Raw genomic sequence first — 27,554 nt, 5'->3', positions numbered from 1 at the left:
GAAGGCAAATCTTTTTTTTAAGAAAAAATCTACATGTTCATATATTTATAATCTAAATAGATTAATATAGATATTTGCATGGCAACGTATACCTTCACTTGATATTAGTTCTTAAAACAGCAATACTGACTGATTTTCGATTACATTTGTGCTGATGTTTCATGTAAATATGAATATTTTGCAATCTAGGTGTATTCATGTTTTATAAGTAAATGCTAAGGCATGTACGTTCATCTCTCAAAACTGATGTAATAAAGACTGTGGCAGGACAGATTAGACTGTGGAGGACTATATAATGTAGTTCACGGTTCCTCACTTACCTGTAATTTTCTAGTAGATCTAAAGACTTATATTAGCTTGTTCAGTTGTTTAATTAGGGCTGAAGGCAGCTAAACTCAGTAGAGCAGTGGCATTGCTTGACTGCATTTGAGGAACGCTCAAAGTTAATGAATGGGAAACATTGCATAAAGCCATATTGCAAATTCTGCAAAGGCCTCTTAAATAAATAAAAGCCTTTGTTCTAAGATTTAAAGATAAAAACTTATGACTATAGAGGGATAAAAGCTGAATTAAACATGTTTAAGACTTGTGAGGATCTACTTAAACACAAAATCTGCAAAAAAAAAAAAAAAAAAATATATATATATATATATATATATATATATATATATATATATTTAATTATAGAATTTTACTTTTTTTCTTTTTTTACTTTTAAAGGTGCTTAAAATATCTATATTAAAATGAATTAAATTTAAATAACGTTTTACATTTGAATTAACTGTTTTAACTTGAATGTAAACATTTTATAATTTTGTTATCATTTTATAATCTTGTTATTTTCCGATTATTTAGGATCCAAATTCTTTCAGACATACAGTAAATGTTTTACAACATTGTGCTGTTTTTACTTTCTGTTTGTTTTTGTACTTTAGATGAGAAAAAGGAGGCCTCAGGGATCATATTTACTGTGAGAATGCAAAAATGGCTTGATTCCGTCCCTGAACAGCTTGGGAGCATTGCATTGTGTTGAAAACCTTTGTTGAAAATCATCAGACTATCCGTTTAATTGAGTAATGGCATCTAACTTTCATCTAACTTCTAAGAAATGAACTATCCCATGTAATTATTTAAGTCACTTTGTCATCCATTTTAAAAATAAATCTGTGCCTATGTTATATTTTTACAAAGGCCTAATCCTTTATTAAATGCTGAACCCTGTCTGTGAATCAGGGCCTATCAAATAGTAAATGTTCAAATAGTGTGGAGGCAAAATGAACTTTACTTTGACTGACTTATGTATTATTATTATTATTCAAAACCATATTAAAAGCAGTCCTGCATGTTCTCTGATTAAAAAGAGTAAAAATCAAGATTAATTTAATTTTGAGTCAACATACAATAATTTGATTATGTATATTCACTCAAAGTTTTAAATACCTGATTTTAATTTGAAGAAATTTAGATTTTTATGGCAATACTGATCTTTTTTTTTTCATAATTGAAACAACGATGCATTAACATTGATTCAGCTGTGGGATATAAAAAATCTTTTTCGTTACATGAAAAAAAAAAAATATTCAGTGGAAAAAATTCAGGTCTTAAAGGGTTAATAAAACAGCGAGATGTGCGTGAGACATCTTAAGACTGCTTTCATTAATTACATTTAATATTCAAATCACACACATAGGTAAGATGCAAAAATTAATGAAGTCATCTATAATGTCACACAATTTGACGCGTTAAAAAAGACTAACGTTATATTTTTTCGGCCATCAGAGAAGCGCACGTGAAGTGGGCGGGAAAACTGATTCAGTGTTGATCAACGCGGAGCGACAACAGGTAACGTCATGGCCTACATAAGAAAAATAAGATACATCAGGAGTTTCATAATAGTTTATTTATAGACGAATGAAGCTAATTTCCATGATACTGAAATTGTAAACTTGCTGTACGCGAAAAAAAAAAAAAAAACTCCAGCGTATTTAATTGACAAGATTGCGTCTCAAATACTAGTGAGCTCCCTAAGGTTACCTAGACAGCATTCCTGGCGTCATGGGCGCGTTCCAAACGCACAACACGTCTGGTGTCCATCTCGACAGCATTTTGGAGCATCATTCAGACATTTGGACGGTGCCTATTGAGGCTGTCTGGGTCGGTAGCTATCTGTGTTTTGAGACAGAGCCTGAAAAACAAAACAAACAAACGCTAACGCTATATAAGAAATTTAGAGTGACAGCCGGAACCCAAGTGCAACATCTATTAACAAAAAGCTATTTCTTATGTTACCGTGTGAATCAATGACTTTATTTAAATACACAGCGCTGTTAATAAGTTCATTAAGTTACATCTCCACAGTCTCTCATGACGGCTTGTATTTTCTTAGACACGCCACACATCACGATGTTTTATGCCCAAATCTTCACCTCCAAACGAAGCACATTAGCCAAGATATGGCTCGCAGCCCACTGGGAGAAGAAAATAACCAAAGCACACGTGTTTGAATGTGACCTAGAGACCTCCATCAAGGAGATCCTATCGCCCCAGGTAAGGTTCACCTGGTCAATCCATGTTTTGACACTAAACCATTTTAATTAAAGGGGTTAGTGCTCACTTTTGGAGGCGGAATAAAGTGTAAAGCTAAATTAAAGAAAGTTGAATATTTTTTTTTTTTTAAGTTATACATTTAGTTCCAAAAAGGGGATAATGTTCACATTAATCAACATTCTTGAATGTAAATGTAACCAAATTATCTCAACGGCCAGTTTTCATTGGGAGTCGCTTTGCCAGATGTTATTTAGGCCTAAAAGCTAAAAGGAATGCAATTACAACAAATGCAATAATAATAATAAAAATAATCCATAGATAAATTCTAAACATTGTTCCCTTGTGTGTGATTCATTACCAGATTAAAATCGGTCTGCGAACTTCAGGTCACCTTCTTTTAGGAGTTGTCCGGATATACTCGAGGAAGACCAGATACCTTCTCACAGACTGCAGTGATGCATTGGTCAAAATCAATGTGGCTTTCCGGCCAGGTGAATGCAGTCTCACATGTGCCATCTCTGATGTTAAATCCCTCAGTGACAACAGAACGAGTGAACGCTGCAAGAGAGCTCAACAATATTTCATTTCTGATCACAGGACAGACAGATCTGCCTGAGGGTGCGATGGAGGCCACGTTAAAAACTATCACTCTACCAGAGGACTTCACTGACTTTGACTACAAACTGCCTGATCTCAAGTATCACGTTCTTCAACTGCTCTTTATATATCATTTATTTTGATATGTCTTTATGACTTATTCGGCATGTTATTGTCTCACCCAGCACTATTGATGTGGTCGATCACTTCTCTTTGAATCAGTGCCGGACTGAAGATATTACTCTCAAAGAGTCCTTTGAGAACCACTTTCTCACCATGGACCGAATTGGTAACACCTCTGAATGAATGACAAACCAAGTTTTTACACAAGCTATGCAAACCTGTAGATGTCTGTGCTTGTATTTTCCATTCAAAGGTGAGGAAATCCAGTCATATCAAGGATTGTTTGATCAGAGTTTCAGTGTTCACGGCGACTGCTTTGGTGATGAAGAAATGGCTGTCGACCTCATCGGTACAGTACATTACACTTATGAGTTTACGACATTCACACCGAAAATTCATAAACACACTCTAATAACATGAGTAATATTTATGCGTATGTTTAAAGTCAAAATGTAATAAAAAACTGACAATATGTATTTTCTAATGCAGCATGGTATTGAAAAACAATGCAATGCAGAAAAACTTATGTTGCTCAATAAAAGAAATGATATATGAAGATTTAATTATTTATAAGTGTTAAACAAATCTCAAATAACTGTTTGGTCATTGTTTTAAGATGTTTTTATTAGTTGTGCTGATTAAAGGTACAGGTTGTAGGACCTGCCACTAGAGGGCGCACTACCAAAACAATCACGTGGTATGATGACGCTAAGAAGGAGCGTGGGATGATGGGATTTGTTGTCTTCTACCCAACCGCTGACGGCCATCAATCAGACGGAAAGATAAATCATGGATATAACGCGAGTTCAACGGTTTGCGCGAGTAGATTACATACAAATTCAATGCAAAGACGCGATCAGACGATGGATCAGACGCATCCTCGCGCAGGTCTAGAGCGGGTTTGGCGTGTATGCCCCATAATACTAATCTTGTTGATCGTTATAATAGCATACGTTTTCTGTACAGATACGAATCAAAACAACTCACCTGTCGAGTAAAACACAAGTGAGATCGGCATCTCTTTCTAGTTAAAGTTTGTCGCGAAGCTTCTTCCGCATTTGTCCACACACTGTTGTCACGTGGTTTCTACGTCAGTAAAGACTGTAACAAAGGGGAACTTACGTCACTGACAGGCGACTGCACTTCCCCGTGTCACTGTTTAGATGGGAATTTTCTCATAATTTACACGTAGTTGAAAACATTAGAGATATTGTTAGTTAATCAGCTGGACAAAATATATAACACTAGCCTTGTTGGTTTGGGATATTTTACTGCAAATATCTTACAAATTGTACCTTTTAAAAAGAGTTAAAGGGAGTAAAATGATGGCCCAATTAAAATTTTGGGCTGAAGTATCCCTTTGAAGTTATATTGAAGAGTTAACACTGTTGTAATAGAGGTTTGTGCAATAATGAGTATATAATAATGAATAATAATTAAATGTTTAAATGAGAAGTTGGATACATTAAAATGTCCATATGCCAAGTTATGAAAGAAAAAGAAAAATCTGAAGTGTATATTTTATCCACCAAGAAGGGGAATTGTGAAAAGTGGCTATTTTTAAATCTGTTTATGTGAACTCAGTGTGAAAATTACAGTGGGATATGATAGTAGACTGTTATATAAGTCAATATTAATCAACTTGCTTTTTGTGCATTTTGTACTAAATCATTGCCAGATGATCTCAATTATACCAAAAAAAGTGCTTATTTTTTCTTTCTTTTTTAAACCACTAAAAGTATGGAACTGTATCACCCTTCAACCTCTCTGAGTCCAATATTTATATTCTTCTCTTTGTTTGTGGTCTGTCAAGATTTTATAGCAAATACTACAGATGCTGCTGTGGTGCCTGATCTCTGTGAGGACACCCCTAATGAGTTACCAGCTACACCTCCTCCTACCGCTGTCACCGCTGCAGGAAATGATGGTGCACTTTTTCTATATAATTGCATTGTTATATTTTAGCCATTGAAATAGATGAACAAGTAGCCATGTTGTTCTTTATATCTCATTCTTATTAATAGTTTGTTTTGGGAATATTAAATTATGCACATGCACATTTACTCACAAATAAAAAGAGAGATAAAACACTAACGTAATAACAACAATCTAAAAATATGTTAACAATTAGACATTTTAAATTTGCATTCTTATTCGTTTTCTTTTTTGCTGTCATATTTAGTCTCAGTAATTCTTTTAGGAATTTTAGGAAGTTTTCGAATTTATTTTCAAAAAGAAAAAGTCAAAGTTTTAAGTTACATACAGTTGCTTTAATAAAACATTAAATAAAAATACATTGAGATGTGTATTTTAATAAACCACTTCTAAGATTATATAATGATAAATAGTTAATATCTAATTGATTATATGTGTGTACAGTAACAATCTTAATATAATGTATTCTTTATCTGTAATTTATTAGGAGTTGGCCTTTGCTTACAACATTAACATTAACCACTGTGTCATTCTCTCAAACCAGAACATTCCTGTTTAAAGGGTAGGACCAGTCCAGCCCTGACTGAGACCACTTTTCTGGTAAATCCAGAGGAAGGCTTTGCTCTTGCACCTGTTGCTGGCACACGTGAGTTTTAACAGCTCTGGAGAATATAATGGACATTTGCCTCAAATTGTTGTACATTGTTCACTGCTAAACTGATAAAGGGACGGTTCACCAAAAAAAAAAAATATTCTGTCATCATTTTCTCGTCCTCATGTCATTCCAAACCTGTATGAGTCTTACTTTCTTCTGTGTAAAACATAAAATAAGATATTACAATGGAAGTCAAAGGTTGCCATAATATTTGATTATCAACATTCTTCAGAATATCTTATGTTATGTTCTGCAGAAGAAAGTCGTACATTTGGAAAGGCACGAAGGTGAGGAAATTGATAAAGAAAGGTCATTTTTTGGTTGAACTATCCTTTTAATGTTGGGGTTTTAACTGCTCTCATGAAGCCACTTGAGGGTGCTATTGGCAGCCAAGAATAAAAATATCCACATAGGGTTTGCATGCCAGATCATGCTAATGAATCAGCTGCTGCAGTGTGTGCACAGTCTTTTGTGTTAAGCATGATGGCCTACTATGTTTGCCAAAAGGCATAATATGTAGCCAGAGTGTGTAATACTATATTCTACAATGTCAAATGTCAACCACAGTTTTTTCTTGACTCTTTTTATTGCACTGATATATATTAAGACATTTTTGCAAAATACTGGATCACAAATACAGAATTAGCTTTTTATATATATTTTGAGATGACAAGTGGATACACAGAATTAAACATTCAGTGTAGTGAGTTTAAAAAAAAATATATATATCCTTTTCATTTTTGCATTATATAGTATATACTGCTCAGTATCATCATGCTAGTATTCCAGATCTGCTGCTAAGACATCAGACTAGGGCCTAAAAATAACGGTTGCCACACCTACCAATGCCCGGTGACTTGAGAAAATTTACTTGCCCTAAACTTTTTTTTTAAGACCATGAAACTTTATTCCTTAAAAAAAAAAAAACACTGGCAGAACAAATTTGGGGAAACACGTCTGATTGCACATTTTAATTATTATTATTCATATTTAATATTAGAACTAAACTATAAAGAACTCACTATAATACTATTGAACTGTAGTTCATGATAAAAATGGTGATTATTTATCATATTATTATGATATACATATATGCAGTATATAGCAACAGTAAAATTACAATACTAATATTCATGTTGCATTTCTGTGCTTTCAAACTTTAAACCATGTAGATTTATTTTAGCAGAAAACCACATAAAAACATTTCTTTTGTTAACAACAGGCCATTCTCATTTCAAACTGGATTTGGAAATGACACATGGGCCAAACATTATAAGTGACTCAAACTCGCAGCACTTGCATAGATGGGGTTCTTTTGGAGCAGCATTTACTGGAAACCGCCCCAAAAACACTGAAAACATGCTGTCTTTTCAATTTGATAATCACACCAAACCATATCACGTTTTCAGGAATTGTTAGAATTAATAAAACAAAGTTAATGGCCAACTGGTGATTTAAAGCTGTTTCATATACTTGCCAACCCTGATTTTTGCTTAAATCTGGCGGTTGGTGAATTAAAATTTTAGGCCCTGCATCAGACTAATAGTAAGTTCAAACATGTGCTCAGCATCTCCAGCAAGGAAAAGAAGCACGAGGAAGCGGAAGCTAATTATTGACCGGTCAAAGGAGCTCACAAACGATGACATCAGGAATCAATTGACTGACTGCTCTGACCTTTTAACCCCATTGGAGATAGCCCCGCCCACTCGCCAGCTCATGGAGTGGAGGGAAAATGGAGGAGTGAAGCAGCTTTTCTCCAGTTTTTGTCTGCCATTCATTCACCCTGAATTAAAGCAGGTATGTATCGCCCACACACGTAGCTGGAATACTAGCCGAGCTCAACTGAAGTGCACAGCTTTCATAGTGAGTATAGCATTACGCAGTGCATTGGGAAATATTCCTCTCCCTCTATTCCTCTAGCTGTTCCCTTGTGGCACACCACGTAGGAGACCAGGTTTGGAGGGAGGAGCAAGACAGCAGACTGACCATGAGGAAATAGAGCAACCTAGAGAGGGTAACAAACCACATTACATCAGACAAGAGCAGAGTTAATCTGTCCGTTTCCACCTGGTATTAAAATGCATTTTCAGTGATCTGATCTCAAGTGGTCAGCTGAGACTAGTGTTACAGAGAGGCAGAACATTTCCAGTTAATTTCAGAAACTTGCCAGGATTTTTGGAAAGTTTCCAGAAATTACCGAATATTTTTCTGCCCACTGAACCCCGAGGAAGCAGGAAAGAAAGCGAATGGAAAACATACAAATACATTTTTGGATGAACTATCCCTATAATGTATATGGAGGCGCCAGCGCGATTACTTTTGAAATTTTTTTCCCTTATATCCTTAGAAACAACTTAAAATACGCCGTCATTTTTGCTAATACAAATAAGAGTAATGCATCATTCGTAACTGTAAAGTCTACTCTTATTTGTGTACACTCACATTATCAACAAAATGTTGTGCTTTTTTAAAATAGAGAAAACAAACAGGATGCACTTTCTGCAGTCTTGGTCGCCATTAACTGTGGAAATCATCACAAAAATGAACCAAAACTCATCATAGACATGAGAAACATATCTATAGAAAGCTTGAAATGTCTAGCTCATAATGTCATCCATATGAAACATGCATTTTTCTCTGAAGGCACTTCCATTTTACTGCGGTGATGGCGAGTCAGCATTGTTAACTTCATCTTTGCTGTGGACAATGACTCAGAAAACAGGAGTTTATTAATAAATATCTCCTTGCCATTTTTCCAGACATAACCATAGTCATTAATGCTTTTGCCGGTGCTTTGCTGCAAGATTTATGTGCGCTTGAGTGCAGGATAGGCTAGCTAGCCTATATATTAAAATGTTCATTATGGTTAAGTATATATTAAGTAATTGTAAGTAAACTGTTGTGCTGATTGGTGTGTGTGTGGACATGTAGCAGTCTGGGAGAGCACTGCTCAGCCGGTGCTGGATGACTGGAGTTTGTTGCAGGAGTCTGTTGGTCCTAATCAACCAGCAGGTGAAGACACTACTGTAGAAGCATCTATCACTCGTCCAGGACCTCCACCTCTGTGGAACACCACCAGTGTAAGAACGATACATGCTCTTAATCAGCATTCAAGTCAACAAGAAGCCAAAATTACTGGTCCAAGTTCATAATTATTCATCAGAATGTAATAACTAATCATTTCACCCCATCTTACTCTTTCTCTGTCACAGGAGGAGAGTAGGTTGGAGGTGTCATATCCAGAGCCTCTCTCTGACACCTCCATGTTTGTTCATCCATCTGGAGGGATAAGGGAAACCCCAGTGACACAGACACAGGTAGTGCTAAACACTCGACCGCACAAAAAACATCAGGACCACAAATAAATAAGACCTGCCACAACTAATCCGTAATAGACCTTTATCATATTTCCATTCTTCTCACAAGTGGAAGTCAACATAGTTGGGTAAAATTCTGTAGCAGTGAATGAGAGACTAAATATATCACAAATATATTATTTGCATTTCCATTTGCTCAAAAGGCAAACGATACACTCCACAATAGTGTTCGCAACTTTCAAAAAATGGAAAAGAAAATAGAGCGAGATTTATAATGGGAGTAAAATCTACCATCGCTACCATACTCATTTGTATTAGAAACACCCTTGAATTAACATGAACTAGTTTGTTATTTGATGCAAAGGTAATATAATACAAAGTATAGCGTTAAAAAAAAACGTTGTAGGATTTCCGATTCTGATGACCATTGAAACGGATCTTCAGAGTCTTGTGAGAAGGGTCAGTAATTGCTAATATATAATAAACAATTTCAATCAACCAGTGACATTTTTGCACTTTGCAATGGCATCATTGTCAACACCTTTGAAATTAAGGTAGCAATCCATCCAGTTTGTCATATTTGTTGAACTCAAGTTAAACTATAATGTTCGATATTCTGGTAACCCCTTTTACGAAAGTTTGACAAAATTATGTGGAAATAAATGTCACAAACTGTATTGCTCCAATCTTACATTGCCAACATTAGGCAATTAATGGAGCTTCATTTTCAGAGTAATATTTAAATGTTATATGACACTTTATTCACAATTCTGACTTAATGGGCTCTTGCCACAGCTTTTAAAACAGGTCTTGCATATTCTGTCAAATTCTCGGAGTGAACTATTGTCACTTATTATGTTACTCATTGCAGCGAAGATGTTTAACACCCAGACATATCTTGCATTATACTATGTTTCTATTGTATTTATATAAAGCAAGCATTTCCATTTTGTAGTAAAGCCTGTCCCAACAGTGAACGATTAAAGTTACATTTCAAATATTTCATAGAGCATAAATATCAGTCAAAAAGATAAGGCCTGCAAACTTCTTAATCTGGACTACTACCAGTTAAGTTTACTAATTATTGAAATCCTAACATGAAGTCTAATATGTTTATATTCAGTACACTATCATTCTTTTTTTTTAAAGAAATGAATACTTTTATTCAGCAGGACACATACCTTTTTATCAAAAGTGACATTAAAACTTACAAAATGCTACAAAAAAAACTTTAATTGAAGACTAGAGTAATGATGCTAAAAGCTCAGCTTTACATCAGAACTAAATACAATTTAAAAAAAAAAAAATATTTGTAATAATATTTCAATATATTACTGTTCTTACTTTTTTTTTGCACAAGTAAATGCAGCAAGGAGAGACTGATGTGTGTGTAACATTTGGCCTCCTCCCTTTGTCTGCAGTCTGCTTTGAATAGCCAGGATGTGGAGGATAAGAGAATGACCAGTCGGGCACACGACCTCCTCCAAGCACTCAAAGTAAGAAATAATCAAACACCAAATACACAGAGAGTGTTAATGCTGATCTGGCCTGGCCTGTGGAGCAGCTGTAGATGAGGAGTTATGAGTGAAGAATTAAGAGAGTGGAAAAATAAATAAAGAATAGGCATAAAGGCATGAAGTCTCATTCATTCGACACCCTGCTCACAGTGACAACACCAGGCTGGGCTAAAGCAGTGTAATCTGAATATAATAAAATATATCTATGATTGTGATATTATATAGATCAGTGGTTCTGTGACTTATATGAATTATAATTGCATATTGTCCACGATGATCGTTTGGACAGTGTGTGTCTAAGAAGGCACACTTAGACCACCGACACTGACTATCTGATGTATATTATACACAAACGTGGCAGGATCAGTCAGAAAGTGCTAGTTCCAGTCAGTCCCAGTCGACTTTATGCAACTTGAGGGTGTTGGGGTGTCTAGTCTGCCTGGTCACGTTTGCCTAGCAATGATATACTTGCTTGAGTGTGCTCTTTTTGGATTGTACATAAAAAAAGAAATATAATATTTGTTATTAAATTATTATGTATAATTTTTTGAACAATGTTTATAGACACCTTTTGGGCTGTACAAACTGTATTTGATCCCATTTTCAGATTTTTCTTCTCTCTTCTTCTACTCTTCAAGTATTTCAAACATATTTAGTCCTACATAAAAAATACATTTGTTGTTTATAATTTAATATCATCTAATAACTTCTCATTTTTCTTCAGAGACAAGACTCTTCTCCCGATGCCGTGTACAGTCTGCATGCTTTATGTGAGAGCAGCAATCGTTCATATGTGGCAGCCATGTTTTTCTGCCTGCTGGTGTTGAGGAAACAACAAATCCTCAACCTGCACCAGAGCGCCCCATACAGTGACATCATCGCCACACCTGGGCCTCTCTTTTCCTCTCTCTAGAGCTGGCAGCCATGAAGCAACGGAGGGAAACCCTTTAGAGACGTTAGAGCTCATTAAAGGACTTTGCGGTGTCATACATGTTTTTGGTTGGAAGAAAATGTGATAGATTTCTGTCAAAATTTTGACATTGTGTTTGAAATTCCCATAGAGACCTTCTCAAAAAATGTCTCTGGTCTATGAAACGTGTTTGTATAGTGTTATACTGTTTCTTAAATATATATATATAATTCTCAGAGCTGTATGATCTGGGTTATGGTTGAAAATTACTGTAGAGTAGCACACAGATATCAAATGAACCTTAATATGATTGTTTCAGTTTAACCAATTTCATGAACTAAATTAACTAAATCTTTGTTCATTACCTGAAAAGTCATTTGGCATGGATTGTAACTCAAGCCTGAATAGGTCTTTGTCGTTTCGTCCTTCAGTTTAATGTAATAATAGGTATGTTCCAAAAACAGTTCTTCTCTGTGTTGATTAATATGATATGTTCTTTTTACCCAATCTTTGAGACCATTAAATGTACATCTCAAATAAAAACTTATTGCAAAACTAAAATAAATAAATAATTTCATTCCAAACATCATTTCACAAACTCTAAAGGAAAAGTTTAGAAGATGTCCTGGGTGCTCTTGTGAATAAGGAATGAATCTATATTTAGCGCTGAAAGCATAATATTCATATTGTTAGCACTTCATGATTAACTTTTACTGGACTGAAGCAAGAGTCCAGTTTACTGTTACAGTTCACTCTTGTTCAAAGATGAATGTCAAACATGATAAATCAAGCTAAGAAACATTTATTTGTTAATTTCTCATCATTAAATTGCATTATAAGTTTTGCTCACACAATAAAAACTACAGAGCTTTGATCATAAATCTAAGAGTTTAAATCTTATCTGCTTAGACATTATTGGAAGATTTAGAGTGACAATTTGACGGTAAATAATTACTTTGTTCTTGAGGTTGGTTTCCTCCAAGGAAATGGTGACTCTTCCAATAATCTTATGATTAGGGCATATGCTTAACATTTTAAAGAATGTGTAGCTCCAATGTACAGTTACAGGGTGAACTGGAGATTAAGGGACATGAACTAATTAAATATTTTTAATTAATACAATAATTTGTATTTTTATGTCAACTAGAGTAAGTAAATGTACACCCTAATGCTCAATTTGCTCATTTATATATATATATATATATATATATATATATATATATATATATATATATATATATATATATACTTGCTCCAGTAAAACCAGTGATTGCATTTCAGAGGAAGCTTTAAATGCTCAGAGTCACTAAAGAGAGATTCAGTAATCTGAGCTCATTATCTGTAAACAGTACAAATTGTTGTGACTACAGTTCTGCTGCTCTGATGATATAACATTTACTATTTTTGGAAATTAGGTCTCTGCCCCTTTAAGAAACGCCGTCGCAGCGTCGCGCAAATGCGTCGTTTCTGCTCTCGCAGGTCCCCCGCGCGCGCACGCTCATCAACAGCGTCAGCATCAGCAACCGTCCATCAGCATCCCGAGCGAGACGATGCCGCGCGCAGGGCTCCGCCAACACCCGTGCACAAACTTCACTGAGATCCTGCAAAGCAGTGTCGACGGAAGAAGAGCAGATGATGTAAGTGACGTTCATCGCGGTTCACTCTTCTCTGTCATGAATTATCTCGACTTACAGCAGTTTCATAAACTATAACAGGCTCTTAAAGGATTGGTGTAACTGCGTCTCTCAGCCCGCTACAGTTTCTACACTGATTGTGCGTATTATGTAATATAGTTTTACGCTGAAGAAAGTCAACGACGCACTGTTGCAGCGCCGCGTCAGACAGGTGAAGGGTGTCTGCTGATGAGAGATACTGTTACATAAGACAGCTTGTGCCCTTTACTACACACGGACGATTTACCTGCAAACTATGGAGGGAGGTGACGTCATCCTGGGTCCTGAACCATGGAAGTTGATCATCTTGGAAAATTTTCTGATTCTTGTAAACAAAAATGTGATCTTTATATATTTGCTTATGTTATCTTAGTACAATCCTGTGAGGCATGTCCCAGATATTTCATATGTGGGGGAGAAAATATCTATCTATCTATCTATCTATCTATCTATCTATCTATCTATCTATCTATCTATCTATCTATCTAAGGCCTACCTAGCCATAGGCTTAGAGTCTTTGTAGAAAACAGTTGGCTGTGAGGCATGTGTTTTTGAATGTACTAATGTCAAATGAAAGTAAAATCTGCCCTTCAAATGCTGGATAGAATTCCTAAACTTGAATTATTATTATTATTATTATTATTATTATTATTATTATTATTATTATTATTATTATTATTAACTCAAATTGTAAAACTCATGTATTAAATAAATTCAGTGCAAACAGACTCAAGTAGTTTTAGTCTTTGATTCTTTTAACTGTGATGATTTTGGCTCACTTTTAACAAAAACCCACCAATTCACTTTCTCAACAACTTAGAATACTTCATAAGCCCAATAAAAATAAAAACATTTTTAGTGAATTGTTGGCCTTTTTGAAAGTATGTTCATTTACTGTACATGTACTCAATACTTGGTAAGGGCTCCTTTTGCTTTAATTACTGCCTCAAGTCTGCATGGCATGGAGGTGTTCAGTTTGTGGCACTGCTGAGGTTTCTTTGACAGTGGCCTTCAGCTCATCTGCATTTTTTGGTCTCTTGTTTCTCATTTTCCTCTTGACAATACCCCCCTCAATGGGGTTCAAGCACAACAACACCATGGACATTAAACCAACTTTTGGTGCTTTTGACAGTGTGGGCAGGTGCCAAATCTTTCTGGAAAATGAAATCAGCATCTTCAAAAAGCTGGTCAGGAGAAGGAAGCATGAAGTTCTCCAAGATTTCTTGGTAAACCGGTGCAATGACTGGTTTTCAAAAAACACAATGGACCAACACCAGCAGAAGACATAGCACCTCAAATCATCACAGACTGTGGAAACTTCAAGCAACTTGGGCTATGAGCTTCTCCACCCTTCCTCCAGACTCTAGAACCTTGGTTTCCAAATGATTTACAAAACTTGCTCTCATCTGAAAAGAGGACTTTGGACCACGGGGCAACAGTAGAGTTCTTCTTCTCCTTAGCGCTTCAGGAGTGGCCTAACAAGAGGAATACGACAACCGTAGCCAAATCCCTTGACACCTCTGTGTGGTGGCTCTTGATGGCTTGACCCCAGCCTCAGTCCAATCCTTGTGAAGTTCACTCAAATTTTTGAATCGATTTCTCTCTCGGTTGGTTGTGAATCTTTTTCTTCCACACTTTTTCCTTCCACTCAACTTTCTGTTAACATGCTTGGATACAGCACTCTGTGAACAGCTTCTTTGGCAATGAATGTTTGTGCCTTATCCTCCTTGTGAAGGGTGTCAATGATTGTCTTCTGGACAACTGTCAGATCAGCAGTCATCCCCATGATTGTGTAGCCTAGTGAACCAAACTGAGAGACCATCTTGAAGGCTCAGGAAACCTTTGTAGGTGTTTTGAGTTGATTTGTTGAGATAGTGAATTTGTGGGTTTTTGTTAAATGTGGGCCAAAATCATCACAATTAAAAGAACCAAAGACTTGAACTACTTCAGTCTGTGTGCATTTAAGTGATTTAATACACAAGTTTCACAATTTGAGTTACTTAAATAAATGAACTTTTCCACAATATTCTAATTTATTGAGATGCACCTGTATAGCATGTAGATTTTTTTTTATTTTTTGTTTTATCTTATCTCTTCTTCAATTCCAGGTTTAAATTCAGTTTTTAAGTTTCAGTGTAGTTTCAGACTCCAGTTGTATTTTATATTTATAGTTACATTTATTAATCTAGTAGAAAGTTCAGTATCTAAAATTACAAAAAAGGCTGCAATCATAGTAACATAAGAAGTGTTGCAATACAAAGTTCCGATTGTTTGGAGAAATGCAGACTATAACAATAATGAAAGTGAGCAATAGGGAGAGAATATGTGTCTTGAAAGTTGCAATGATTTTGACTGTTTGAGACAACTTTGGAACATAAGTACACAATCTGTATATAACAGCAGCTACTCCAGACGTAGTGTGTGTGTGTGTGTGTGTGTGTGTCTGTTCATGTTACTTGTGGCACAGACCTTATATGATTTCCTGAACTTGAACCTTGTTGCCTGACAGATGCTCTCCAGGACTACATATACTAACAATCAACTCAAAAATCATACACTTTCTGCTCACCTGTTGTGGAAGTATTGTCAGGAAATGCTATTTTACATACAGACTGGGAATAAAAGGTTTTTATTTTCTTTCTTTTTTTTCGGTTGATGATGACAGTGCAGACTCTTCAGCAAATCATAACTGGGTCATGCTAGAAAAAGCTCTCTTTTTTGGTCATTGTGCACATTGTGAACAGAAATAAGGCATTTAAATATATATATATATATATATATATATATATATAGTGTTTAAATGTAGTCTCAGCTCTAAACATAATCTTAACATTGTAAAACTAGTAATAATAATCATATGCCTCTGATTACAAAAAACTAAAGCATCAAATATGCATTAAACTAATGTAGAGGCACGAGTCAATATTTAAACGCCGCTATGTCATGGATGCCAGTGTTATGTCAGACACACACACACACTTTTGTCACTCATGTCACCACTTCATGCACTGAGAGACGATCCATGTTTCTGTGAGTGTGTGAATAGCTCAGTTCAGAGAGTGAAAGAATCCATCATCTGTGCTGTATGTGTGTGTGTGACTGTCTAAATCAGTTTGTTTATTGTTCTGAATGCTTGGTTTACATAAGCATTTATTTTCTTGTGAGTCATGTGGCATCCAGAATAAAATGCTCTCTGTTGGATTCTGTTCAGCATCTGTGGGAATCTAATTTTGTCTGGCATGTGTCTTTTTGGATTTGGTATTTTAACGGGATGCAAGGGTACATAGTCCCCAAAAACACTTGTTTGTGCCTATCAAAAGGCCAATTGTCAACTTATACTCACTCACCCTTCTGTTATTCTAAACTTTAATGACTTTCTTCCATGGAACACAAATGGATTTAACAGAATCTTCACGCTGTTCTTTTCCATACAGCTGGGACTGAAGTCGTCAAGCTCCAAAAGTGGTGATGCAAAACAGTGATGCACTGTATAACAACTCTTCAGAGGTTGTAGCATCCTTCAGTTTTGGTCTGTAACATGGCTTCAGAATGTCATATGACTATCGTACACAATTCATATGGACCACTTTTAAGATACTTTTGCATTCTATGAATTATACACAACCATTTGTTTAAGTGACAGTAAAGACATAATGTTACAAATTACTTCTGTTTTAAATAAATGCTGTTCTTTTAACTTTATTTTTATCCTGAAAAAAAAACAAAAAAAACAATGGTTTCCACAAGAATATGAAACAGCAAAATGGTTTTCAACATTGCTAAATAATGTTTCTTGAGCAGCAAATCAAAATATTTGAATGAATTCTGAAGGATCATGTTACTCTAAAGACTGATGACGAAAATTCAGCTTTACATAACAACAGGAATAAATTACATTTTAAAATATGTATTTTGAAATAAAAAAAAAGTCATTTTTAATGTGTAATATTTCAGAATATCACCGTATTTTTGATCAGATAAATGCAGTCTTGGAAAACATAAGAAATTTATCTCAAAAACCTTTAAAAATCCTACCAACTCCAAACTTTGAACAATAGTGTATATACTGTAAAAATAATAATAATAATAATAAATAAATTCAGGTTCACTGCTTATTTCTATTTCAAAAACTTTTTTTTCTCCATTAATCAAAGTCATGTGGTGCAGAAACATGCTTTAAAAAACATAAAGAAATGACCTGCAGACCCTCGGGTGTTACCGTCACTTAGTCTCTTGAAATATAATCAGACTATTTTGTGTTCTGTTAAAAAAGGGTCTCTTTAACTTTAAGTACCTATCTATCTTTAAGAGATTAATATTGTGTCATTCAAATGTTATTAGTTTTTATCTGATTGTATTTTATATTCTGTGGTTTGTGTGTTTGTCTTAGAGAGATCTGTCCTGAGGAATCCTTGTAATTGTGCCGTTACGAGGTGTCGGTCCTCACCCATGTCCCACTCTGCGAGCCGAAAGCCATCTGCTGGTTCCCGCAGGTAATGCTCCCCTCCTCTTTGAACACACACAATCAAACGCATGGAAAGTTTTCTAGCCTGATTATTAGGATGTGATATATTCATTCAGTGGCAGTAGTTTGAATTCCTTTAAAACACATCCAAGTTGCACTGTGACAGCCTGTTTGATATGGACGTCAGAGCTCAGCTGTGTGTGTGTGTGTGTGTGTGTGTGTGTGTGTGTGTCACAGAAGGCCTGCTGCCCCAAGCAGCACTCGACACTCGCATGGGGACTCGTCTGTCCGTAGCAGTTACTCAGCAGTATCCTGCAAATGCACAGAGAGCAACACTGTACCACGCTCCAACCCAGCCACACCACGGTGAGCGACACACAGACACACACACACACACTCACTTGTCTTCCATTAGGGTCGTGTTCCAGATTTTGTATGGTGGCAAAAAGTACAGTGCAAAAATAGAATTAATGGAACTGACATGACACTATATCCATTTAAAAGTCTGGTTACTAGTGTCCTCACGTCATCCCAAACATGTTTTTCTTTCTCTGCGGAACACAAAAGGAGGTTTTTTGTAGAATGTATGGGCTGCTCTGTTCTTTATCAAAGTGAATGGGGAGAAGGGCAAAAAATGACAAAGAAAGGCCATAAAGATAATTTACTCACATCATATTCCAAGTCTGCTTAAGTCATACAAATAGCTGTTATTCACTGAAAATCTAAACCTTTCGCAGTTGCATTTGTGACTGACTTGGCATAAATTTTATCTTTCATTTTTGTGAATGGTGTTATATGTAAGTTGATTTCCTTGTCAACACTATTGCAAGTCCATTACGTTATGTCAAGTACAAAAGAAATGCATGATCATGTAAAATCATAAAGTAATTGCTATAGGTTGTGATCACAGGAAAATTAAAAGAACAAGAAAAAAAAAAGAAGAAGATAATGCATCGCCTCGTAGGGCCTCCATAAATGTCTCTTCGGCATAAATATACAATCTGTTGATTTTTGTGCAAATGAGAAGGGTAAAGTTCCTTACTGCATAAATTTACACTGAGAGTTACCGAACCTAATAATCATACTAAGGACATATCAGGACTGTTGACGTGTTAACTATATTCAAATTATGAGATACAGCACAATTAAAGATGATTTATTTCTCGCTCTCTGACCCAGACGGCAGACAAAGTATGCCACCTGTAGTGAGAACCACGGGATCCGTCCGCCGGCTCCTGAGCAGTATCTCACCCCACTGCAGCAGAAGGAAGTGTGCATTCGTCACTTACGAGCTCGGCTGAAAGAAAACGTGGAGAGGCTTCAGGACAGGTCAGTAATGCTTTTATCTCTCAACAACATGTCAGTGGAGTTAAGCCTCCTGACATCCTTAGCATCATACATGTGGTTATATACAGAATACAGCAGGATTTACCCTGCATTTGAATATGCCTACAAATATGTCAGAATCCAGAGTATTAAACATTATCATACTAAACACATTCATACCAAATAAAACATACTTTTTAATGGATGTGAAGCAAGTTTCAAACCAAATGTAGTATCTACTTAACAGTATGCGCTTGTCAGAGACAGCACAAGATTTATTTCTATGCCCATGTTTTATTTTTGACCATGGCAGAGACTCTGTGATCGAGGAGTTACGGATGCAGCTGACTCGGATGCAGGAGGATTGGATTGAAGAGGAATGTCATCGCATAGAGGCCCAGTTGGCCCTAAAAGAGGCCCGGAAGGAGATCCGGCAGCTTCAGCAGGCTGTGGAAACTGTTAGCTCCAATCTGGGGACCCATGAGGCAGAACAACAGGACTGTAAGTCTGAAGGTCTAGGCGTCGGAAGGATAGGCCCACGATTTAGAGCATCCAGGTCTTGTGGCTGCTCTCCGGCCCACACCATGAACCGCAGCGCCACCTTCACCAGGCTAAGCAGTGACACGTCACCTGGCGCTACAGATCGCAATGGAAACATACGCTCTGATCGCTACATCCCGGCCAATAGAGGGGCGATGACATTACCAAGAGGGGACGGGCGTACTCATCTACTTCTGGAAGCAGCTCTACTGTCTGAGCAAGTCCCTCACGCAACGCTACGCTCCTCTCTGTCACGATCCTCCACCTGTGAGAGATTGTGCAGCGGAGAGGCGGTGTTGCCCGTCGGCCGATCCTGCCATGCCGTTAACAACAACTGCAGCTGTATTCCACATGCCTACCTCCCACACCACCATTTGTTTCTGCACCTCCCACAGGAGGAAGCACCACCTCCACCTCCTCCACCACCAGCGCCCCCTAGTGCATCGGAGGTCAGTGACAGGCCAGGGTACCGCTCACAGGCCTGTAGCCCCACCATAACCTGGATCTCTGAAGAGGGCGGAGGTGAGGAATTGAGCATCATCACTTCAGCAACTTGTGCACCAGACACTACTATAGCTGAACCACAGGTGTTCACACCATCCTCTGCAACTACTTCCCCTGCTCAGCTGTCTTGCATCACAGAAACTTTGCCGCTAGACAGCACAGTTGAATTCTCATCATCAACAACAATGGCGACAGTGTTGACGAAGCCACAGGTTCAACAACCTTGTCCCAGAGTGCCCCCACCACAGGAAGCAGCGGTAGTAACGGTCAGCGATGAAGATGGAGTGGAGGAGGATGCAGAATCAGCTCCCCCTCAGAGGAGCCACTGGAGCCGTTATTTCCTGATTGACCTCTTAGCGGTGGCCGTTCCTGTAGTTCCCACACTGGCGTGGCTTTGCCGGGGATCACGGAATGAAGGCATGCCGGTGTATAACATGGGCTCCCTGTTGCGCGGCTGCTGTGCCGTTGCTCTGCACTCTCTAAGACGGGTTGGAAGTCCCTCAGGAACAGGAAGAGCTGATATCTGATAGCTAGCATTACTGTTCCATCAAAAGCTTGTAACTGCATCTTGAGTGGGGTTATTTGTCCTTTATCTACCAGTTTGGGATTTGTATTTATTTATTTTTGAACCAAAGAGGTCGAAATCCATCACACCAATGCTTGTTAGGGACAAAGATTGAGGGAATGTGGCTCTGATTTGCACAGACACTCACGAGGTTTAAGGGTGTTGGTTCATTTCCACCATTTGTTTTCCTTTTCCTTCTGGTTCTCTTATCTGCTGTATTTCCGCCCATTCCTGGCTGAAAGTACACAGTCAAAAGTAGCTGCAAACACGAGTCCGAGCTGAGCAGAGAAGTCACAATGGACAGAAGTTTAGGCCTTAAGATTTAAATAATAATAATTGAATGTCTCTAAATGTTATTCTTATGTTAACTGTTCTACTGAACTGAACTCATTGTTCTAGTTTCATGAGTGAAGCCTGCTCTCAAGAAAAAAAATTGCACGTAACTTTAGGTAGGTTACATAGACATTGGTGTGAACTGATCTTCATGAGAAGAGGACATTTCACGTCCATAGCGCAAACAAATAAGTGTGGCCAGGCTTTCAAATTTTAAACCTTTACATACCATTTACATATCCATCTAATTCCATAAGAAACAGAACTTTTCACAATATAAACACAAAATTCCATTTAAGTGTGAAAATAAATTAAATGGTAAATGCGCAAGAAGCAATAGGCATCTGGCAACTTTGCTGCTTGGATCTCTAAAAAACATGCACAAGTCACTATTATATCATAAAACATTGATCCTATAAGCTGAAAATATCTTTACTAATGTGGAGTGTTAAGGATAACTATTCTGATGTAATTCTAGACTCAATTTATGTGTCAATTGTTGTATCGGTTACACAACAGTGTATTCTTAATATGAGCAAAAAGAAACTGCTTTAATATGCTTCATTTGCTTAATTATTTGAATTGTAGAAAATATTGATCAAATGCCAGATTTCTCTGAGCAAGCGATGGAAGGTGAGGCCTAAGATGACTTTATTCATCTGTCCTTTGTTTGGGTGGTAGATGTTTCTGTTCATTAAACTCAGTCTCAGGTGGAACTCAGGTGAATAGTACTAGAGAGGATGTAATCTTAGCGGAAACCTTAGAAAAACAAAGGTTTATAAATAGTAGAACGGTAGTTGTGAAGATGTACATTTACTGTCATAAAAGGCTTGTCTTTAAATCTCGAAATATTTCAACACACCACTCAGAAAACAAATGGGTCTTTAACTGTTGCATGCATACAGATTTCAGTAAACTATTAGGAAAATATTTGCAATTAATTCATGGATTTGTAAAGCTAAGTCTTCTGTTTCTTTGAAGTAGCACAAAAGAAAAAAACTCTGCAATCATGGCATTCCAGTAGACTATTTTAAGGGCTTCAAATGCATGTTAGCACAATTACTCCTAGTTAGCTAGCTATCAGGAAACTTAAAGATTCGGTTTCAAATAGACATTTACATAAAGAACTCATCCTGATTTGCAGAGCCTTATTACAAAATATGATTGTGTATATAGACAAAGCCCATTAACACTCAAACCTTACTGTAAATGTGGATTGTATGATTCAATCGCCCCTTGAAAATAAAAATGTTTTCTTAAAATGACGGTGCTTTTGTTGTGCTAATGACTTTTTCTATTATTTAAAAAGTGTCGTAGTCTGTCCTCACTTCAAGCAAAACACTGCAACATGACAATTACATGCAATCAGAACAAAACTGATCTTTAATATTCAGTTATGCATTGTGGGATTTCAACCTCTGAGATTTCAGTGTGCACAAAATGAAATAGGGACCAGCTGTCTTCATCTGATAACACACCATTCCAGTTTCCCCAATCAACACATCAGAAACCAGCTTCATCTTTTTATAAACAATTTATTTTCAAGTAGTTTCGTCTTATACTTAACCAGATTTCCCCACCAGAGTACTTGTTACCAGCTCAGCCACAACCCTGTTGCTGTGATCGCGTTTACAACACAGAAATCAAATATAAAAAAAGAGAAAAGGAAAGAAAAGAAAAAAGAAAAAACTGTTTCTTAGTGAACATCCAATAATTGAGAGTATACCAGTGATTATGTCAAGCAGAAAAGAAATAAAAAGGCAACCAAATATACAAATGCAAATCAGAGCTAAGCTAAGTGGTATCGCTATTAACACTAGTCCCTTTTGAGGATCACATGCATGGAGCAATGTTCCTTAAAAAGGTTGACCTGGAAGAAAACAGAGAGAGAGGTTTATTAAACAACTAAACTGTGTTCCTCAAAGGCCATAAGTATGATTACGCAGGTTTAATCTAAGAGCCTGTTAAATAAACTCTACAGGATGTTTAAGACCAAGACTACAACTGCTAGTTATAAAAGTTATCCATGCAACTGGAGGAACTATCTATGATGATGAAAAAATTGTACCTTCTTAGGTGACATGCAGTCATAAAATGTATTAAATACCAAGTAACAACAACATAGATGTGGAAAACTGCACATACCCTGAAAGAATGAATAGGGAATAACCTGAGTCCAAATGTGGGGGCTTTACTCCAAGCCGATCAGCTCCACATCGAATACGAGGGTTGCGTTGGGAGGGATGATGCCCGGGTGCCCCTTGCTCCCGTAAGCAAAGTCCGGAGTGCAAGTCAGCTTGGCGCGCTGCCCCACACTCATCTGTTTCAAGGAGAAGAGGTCAGTTTACCAAATTAAGTCACAAGTAACAAGCAATGAATGGAGGATAACAGAAGTGATACTGCTTGGTTATCAAAACCACAATAGAGAGATTGCATGTACTTGTGTGTTGAAGCAAAAGGGGAAATTTTCCAATTAGGCCGAGACCTACTTTATGAACACACTGTGTGTGTGGCATTAGATAACAGCTTGATGTAGGTCGGGCAGTTTTATATTGAAAATCAAACCTTATTTTTTAAAGGACATCAAGGTTTGTTAATTACCTGGGCTACTCCTTCATCCCAACCACGGATGACTTCCTGTTTGCCGATTTTGAATTTGAAAGGCTTTCCCCGGTCCCGGGAGGAGTCGAACTTGCGTCCATCTGTCAGAGAGCCTGAGAAATTAGAGAGAATTAACAAGAGACGTGAATGACGCTGCGTCAACCTGCACATTTACAAGAAACGCTGAATACGAAATCATTTGATTTTCCTTTCATTTGGACAGCACAGGAAATATTAAAAACAGCCTTCCATGGCTGCAGATCACAATCCTTTGGATTCATCAAAACAGTCTGGTTTGAAAGCATAATGACCGTCTGAATGGAAAAAAAAAACGTGCGCGCGTCATAGAAGCCGGATGTTCGAATCAAAGCGTTTTGACAATCGTGGGCATGTGCAAACCAAAGCGTTCTGAAAATCACACCCACGGAGGATTCGAACTGCAGAACATTCCAATCTCAACATTCTGCGCATCATACTCGCGGTAAAGACGTTGAAATGTGACGTTCTCCAAAGACGTCTAGTTTTGACGAGGCTGCCCGCTATTTTCACGGTAATATAAACACCGTATGTCCGCAAGAACAGGCCACGGTTTCCAAATCATGTGGTGTTCGAACGCATTTATCAGATGAGAACAAAAGGAACGATCAAATATGTAGCAAACATTAAATCTTGTAAAAATACTAAAGATTGAGAGCGTTGTAGAGCCGTTCGCGGATGCGAAAGTGTCTTTTGTGTCAGTGCGGCTAATCAGCTAACAGTTAATGCTGGCTAACACCCTTCGTGCGATTCATCACTTCTCACTTATCAAACTTACCCACGTAGTGCACGACACACGTCTGTCCTTTTTTAGGGAAAGTGCTTCCTGAAATCCGAAACAAGAAGAGAAGATGTTAAAAGTGCACGGCAAATCCTGTTGGAAGAGGTTAGTGTTTAAGTTAGCTAGCAAGCTAACGCCCGTGATGCCCAAGACAGGCAGAATGTGTCGATTTTAAATGAGTCTTATTTCATATTTAGAAGATTTGTGGCTTGTGGCTTGTGAATTGTCGATGGGATGCTATTTGTGGTGCAATTTACCGTCTCCAGGAGAAATGGTTTCAACCTCGACTCCCATCCTTGCTGCTTGTTTTGCCTCCTGAAGCTCTGCACACAGAATGCGCTTCAGTCGCTGAGTGAGAGCACAACCCCCGCTCCGCGCCACGCACGCGCACACAGCGCCGCCAGCGGACAGACGCCGAACTGCGCTCTATCAGACACACACCGACAGATCCACTGTGCATTAACCACGGGTTCAGCTCTAACCCAATTTAGCACAACGACATTTCTCTAACTTGATATTTGCCACCACTGTCATAAATGACGTATTTGTAATTCTGATCATTGTGTGATTACTTTAATGCATCTGTTCCTGTTAACACCTGTACACACCATGTACACAGGACTTGTAACCCGAAGGTCGCAGGTTCGAGTCTCGGTGCTGGCTGGAGTTGTTTCTTTTTGCACTGATAATCATCTGCCAATTCTGTCTCCATCACAAGCAGATCATCTTTTGTAGGCTATTGTTAGTTATTTACACTGACTGACATCTTTAAAAAAAACTTTAACATATATTATATAATACCGAATCTGATCTAATTCTAAATAGCAACATGTTTTAAAATATTAATGGCATGTTATTGTAAAGGTACATGGTATTATATGAAATCGATACAACAGCAGTGTATGACCCATACACTTGGTTTACTTCAGTGGAATGAAATTCAAATACATTTACAGCTTTTATTAATAAAAAACAAATAATGCTGTTGTTTTCCCCCCACAACTGTACACAAGAGGACTAATATTTAATGTAACTGCACTGAGACTTTCTAGTGTGAAATGATCAGAGCTAGGTAAATTACTTGAAAATTGTCTAACACAGACAATGGAACTCATCCTGTTTGGTTCCCTGCAGTTTTAAAGCATTTTAATTATGAAATTATACGGGTGTGTGTGTGTTTTAGACAAATATTAATAAATCTACATTAGTGGTGACACATTTTTAATGAATCCTTTTTTAAGTCACCCGTCCCCTCTGTGGGACGCCTACATTTACTTCACTATATTACAATTAATTCTAATATAATCTTGACAAACTATATATTATTGGAAAGGTCTAAGACTCCCAAATATATATTTGTAGGAAATGTAATCGATTAATTTATGACAAGAGTGCACCCTCAAAAATCTCCATTATAACAGGAGTTTTGACCTTTGTTAAAAAATAAAAATAAAAAAAAAGACTTCTTTGTTGCCTTTTTCTCTATCACATTTTAGAAATCATTAGAAATTATATATCAACTGAAAACTTAAAATCTCAAAATTCATCCTTTAAAAGCCATTTTAAAATCAGACATGCATTACCATGTAAATGGTACATCAATATCATGTTACAAAATGTTTTCATTCATGAATTATACAAATGTAAGTTTGGATCATGCACTACAAAGTCTATGTTCAAAAATGTGAGTGACAGGTAAGGGGTTAAGATGGGATATTATTCTAGTCTTTGATTTAAAAATGAAAGTCTGACTGGAGTCAGTGATTTGTTGAATTATGGGGACATTTTCCTCTTCTAAAATGGCAAGTGTGCCACTCTAAAGAACTGGAAAAGAAACAAAGAAAGTGTACATTGTACTATTATTAACATTCATACATCTTCTAAGATTGAGACATTGGCTGGCACTCATATGTCTTACCTTGTGTTTCAAAGATCTTATTGAAACTTGCTTCCGATGTGCTTCATTGATTGGGTCAAGAATAGAAAACTAAACCCACCGGGGGCCCAAAGAAACTTCATTCGCATGACTTCATGCACCTGCTTTATATCCAGTGAAGCTTCAACAAAACACATTGCTCAGTGTAAATATATCAAGGTAAACATTTCAGACTTCCACAAAAAAGGCTGAACTATTGCAAACGTGAGCTTGGTTTTGTTTTGGTCAAACATTCTTGCCTGACAGTATTTAAAAACTTGCAGGACACAGAGCTTGAACAATCGAACTCGGATTAAGTGCCGGTGTCCTCAGTATTTTTAAAATGGACTGACTGTCACTTTAAGTCAGGCATTACATTGGCTTAAAGAGAGCGAGTGCTGACTCACTGTAGTGTCATAGTGGAGAAGCCAGCAGACAGGCCTCCTACAAGCTTGTTACAAAACCTCGAGCAGGAAAAGAAGATTGCAGGACGGGTTCTGAACAGCAGACTCATCCTCTACATCTGCAGCGTTGACCTGAGCAAAACATAGCATTCAAGGCATTCGACTGATGTTTCACAAAACTCAAACCTCCATAGGGAGTAGGTTTGTGGTTTGGATGTTTGGAGTGGTGTTCAGTGCATTGCTGTGGAATTTCTAGGGTCATTTCAAAATCTCTACTTTTGTGTACATCGATTAGATTTCGTCTCCCAATATATCATTCAGTAGGCAAAACTGTACACCTGTTTGCTTATAGAAATAATATCACATCTCATGTAATGCAGTGTAACCATCCAATAAAAGCATTTTAACATATCGTCCTTGCATCTGAATGCAAGTATACACCGCTTAAACATTCTGTATATTTAAATTAATTAATTACTTAAAAAAAAAAAAAACGTTTTTGGGAGGCTGCACCACATGAATGACAAGTTTTACAACCTGAACTAACCCTGTCATAAACATTTGTTGGATCACTTGTTATTCTATTTTTTTTATATATATTACTTAGCAGTGATATAATTAATGATAAAATGTTATAATTGATATAATAAATAATAAATGAATGAGGCTTTGTTATGGAGGACAACTGTAAGACTGACTTTCCCCCCTAAAAGTATGTTTGTGTAAATTGAATTTTAATGTATTTTGAAGACTAATAGATCCAGACCAAAAAAAAGCATTTCATTAACCCATCTCCCTTTTAATACTCTT

At 37.0% G+C, this 27,554-nt stretch overlaps 3 protein-coding genes and 2 long non-coding RNA genes across 9 annotated transcripts; 2 read left to right on the top strand and 3 right to left on the bottom strand.

Moving 5' to 3' along the window:
* Positions 1-1,651: 1,651 nt before the first annotated feature.
* LOC128018242 (uncharacterized) lies at positions 1,652-2,558 on the bottom strand. Its single transcript, XR_008184789.1, has 3 exons — positions 2,427-2,558; positions 2,035-2,185; positions 1,652-1,855 (listed from the first exon to the last, which is right to left on the bottom strand). It is a non-coding gene; the product is annotated as an uncharacterized LOC128018242 (long non-coding RNA).
* Positions 1,783-11,952, top strand: rad21l1 (RAD21 cohesin complex component like 1). 3 transcript variants are annotated; one of them, XM_052603619.1, is made up of 14 exons: positions 1,783-1,842; positions 2,387-2,547; positions 2,909-3,038; positions 3,145-3,244; positions 3,330-3,433; positions 3,521-3,616; positions 5,081-5,194; positions 5,747-5,848; positions 7,425-7,654; positions 7,778-7,871; positions 8,789-8,937; positions 9,070-9,174; positions 10,596-10,670; positions 11,416-11,952. In XM_052603619.1, the coding sequence occupies exons 2-14, from the start codon at positions 2,404-2,406 to the stop codon at positions 11,602-11,604; spliced, it is 1,632 nt and encodes a 543-aa protein (XP_052459579.1). In that variant the 5' UTR covers positions 1,783-1,842; positions 2,387-2,403; the 3' UTR covers positions 11,605-11,952. The 3 variants fall into 3 exon arrangements, with proteins under 3 accessions (XP_052459579.1, XP_052459580.1, XP_052459578.1); XM_052603620.1 differs by lacking the exon at positions 1,783-1,842 and adding an exon at positions 2,025-2,154; XM_052603618.1 differs by lacking the exon at positions 1,783-1,842 and having other exon boundaries at positions 2,189-2,547.
* Positions 11,953-13,100: 1,148 nt separating this feature from the next.
* Positions 13,101-22,272, top strand: LOC128018233 (syntaphilin). Of its 2 annotated transcripts, none has more exons than XM_052603624.1 (5): positions 13,101-13,238; positions 17,665-17,767; positions 17,980-18,105; positions 18,919-19,068; positions 19,379-22,272. In XM_052603624.1, exons 2-5 carry the CDS (start codon positions 17,724-17,726, stop codon positions 20,634-20,636), a joined length of 1,578 nt encoding a protein of 525 aa, XP_052459584.1. In that variant the 5' UTR covers positions 13,101-13,238; positions 17,665-17,723; the 3' UTR covers positions 20,637-22,272. The 2 variants fall into 2 exon arrangements, with proteins under 2 accessions (XP_052459584.1, XP_052459583.1); XM_052603623.1 differs by having other exon boundaries at positions 17,977-18,105.
* Positions 22,273-22,522: 250 nt separating this feature from the next.
* On the bottom strand, positions 22,523-24,804 carry fkbp1aa (FKBP prolyl isomerase 1Aa). Of its 2 annotated transcripts, none has more exons than XM_052603636.1 (5): positions 24,683-24,804; positions 24,423-24,470; positions 23,609-23,721; positions 23,178-23,327; positions 22,523-22,877 (listed from the first exon to the last, which is right to left on the bottom strand). In XM_052603636.1, the coding sequence occupies exons 1-4, from the start codon at positions 24,717-24,719 to the stop codon at positions 23,199-23,201; spliced, it is 327 nt and encodes a 108-aa protein (XP_052459596.1). In that variant the 5' UTR covers positions 24,720-24,804; the 3' UTR covers positions 22,523-22,877; positions 23,178-23,198. The 2 variants fall into 2 exon arrangements, with proteins under 2 accessions (XP_052459596.1, XP_052459595.1); XM_052603635.1 differs by having other exon boundaries at positions 23,153-23,327; positions 24,683-24,803.
* Positions 24,805-24,951: 147 nt separating this feature from the next.
* On the bottom strand, positions 24,952-26,875 carry LOC128018244 (uncharacterized). The gene is made up of 3 exons (XR_008184791.1): positions 26,748-26,875; positions 26,344-26,482; positions 24,952-26,249 (listed from the first exon to the last, which is right to left on the bottom strand). It is a non-coding gene; the product is annotated as an uncharacterized LOC128018244 (long non-coding RNA).
* Between the last annotated feature and the right edge of the window lie 679 nt (positions 26,876-27,554).

This window comes from Carassius gibelio, chromosome A8, assembly GCF_023724105.1.
Source record: "Carassius gibelio isolate Cgi1373 ecotype wild population from Czech Republic chromosome A8, carGib1.2-hapl.c, whole genome shotgun sequence".
NCBI lineage: Eukaryota > Metazoa > Chordata > Actinopteri > Cypriniformes > Cyprinidae > Carassius > Carassius gibelio.
Note: the sequence above shows the minus strand (reverse complement) of the source record. Positions and strands in the feature narration are given on the sequence as shown.

Excerpts from the sequence above, each read along its gene's own strand:
- rad21l1 (XM_052603618.1), top strand. The coding sequence starts at position 2,365 with ATGACGGCTTGTATTTTCTTAGACACGCCACACATCACGATGTTTTAT. Across the intron at positions 2,548-2,908 it reads AGGAGATCCTATCGCCCCAG|ATTAAAATCGGTCTGCGAAC; the intron begins GTAAGGTTCACC and ends ATTCATTACCAG. Across the intron at positions 8,938-9,069 it reads CTCTGTGGAACACCACCAGT|GAGGAGAGTAGGTTGGAGGT; the intron begins GTAAGAACGATA and ends TCTCTGTCACAG.
- LOC128018233 (XM_052603623.1), top strand. The coding sequence starts at position 17,724 with ATGTCCCACTCTGCGAGCCGAAAGCCATCTGCTGGTTCCCGCAG. Across the intron at positions 17,768-17,976 it reads CCATCTGCTGGTTCCCGCAG|AAGGCCTGCTGCCCCAAGCA; the intron begins GTAATGCTCCCC and ends TGTGTGTCACAG. Across the intron at positions 18,106-18,918 it reads TCCAACCCAGCCACACCACG|ACGGCAGACAAAGTATGCCA; the intron begins GTGAGCGACACA and ends TCTCTGACCCAG.
- fkbp1aa (XM_052603636.1), bottom strand. The coding sequence starts at position 24,719 with ATGGGAGTCGAGGTTGAAACCATTTCTCCTGGAGACG. Across the intron at positions 24,471-24,682 it reads AACCATTTCTCCTGGAGACG|GAAGCACTTTCCCTAAAAAA; the intron begins GTAAATTGCACC and ends TTCGGATTTCAG. Across the intron at positions 23,328-23,608 it reads GGGATGAAGGAGTAGCCCAG|ATGAGTGTGGGGCAGCGCGC; the intron begins GTAATTAACAAA and ends TCCTTGAAACAG.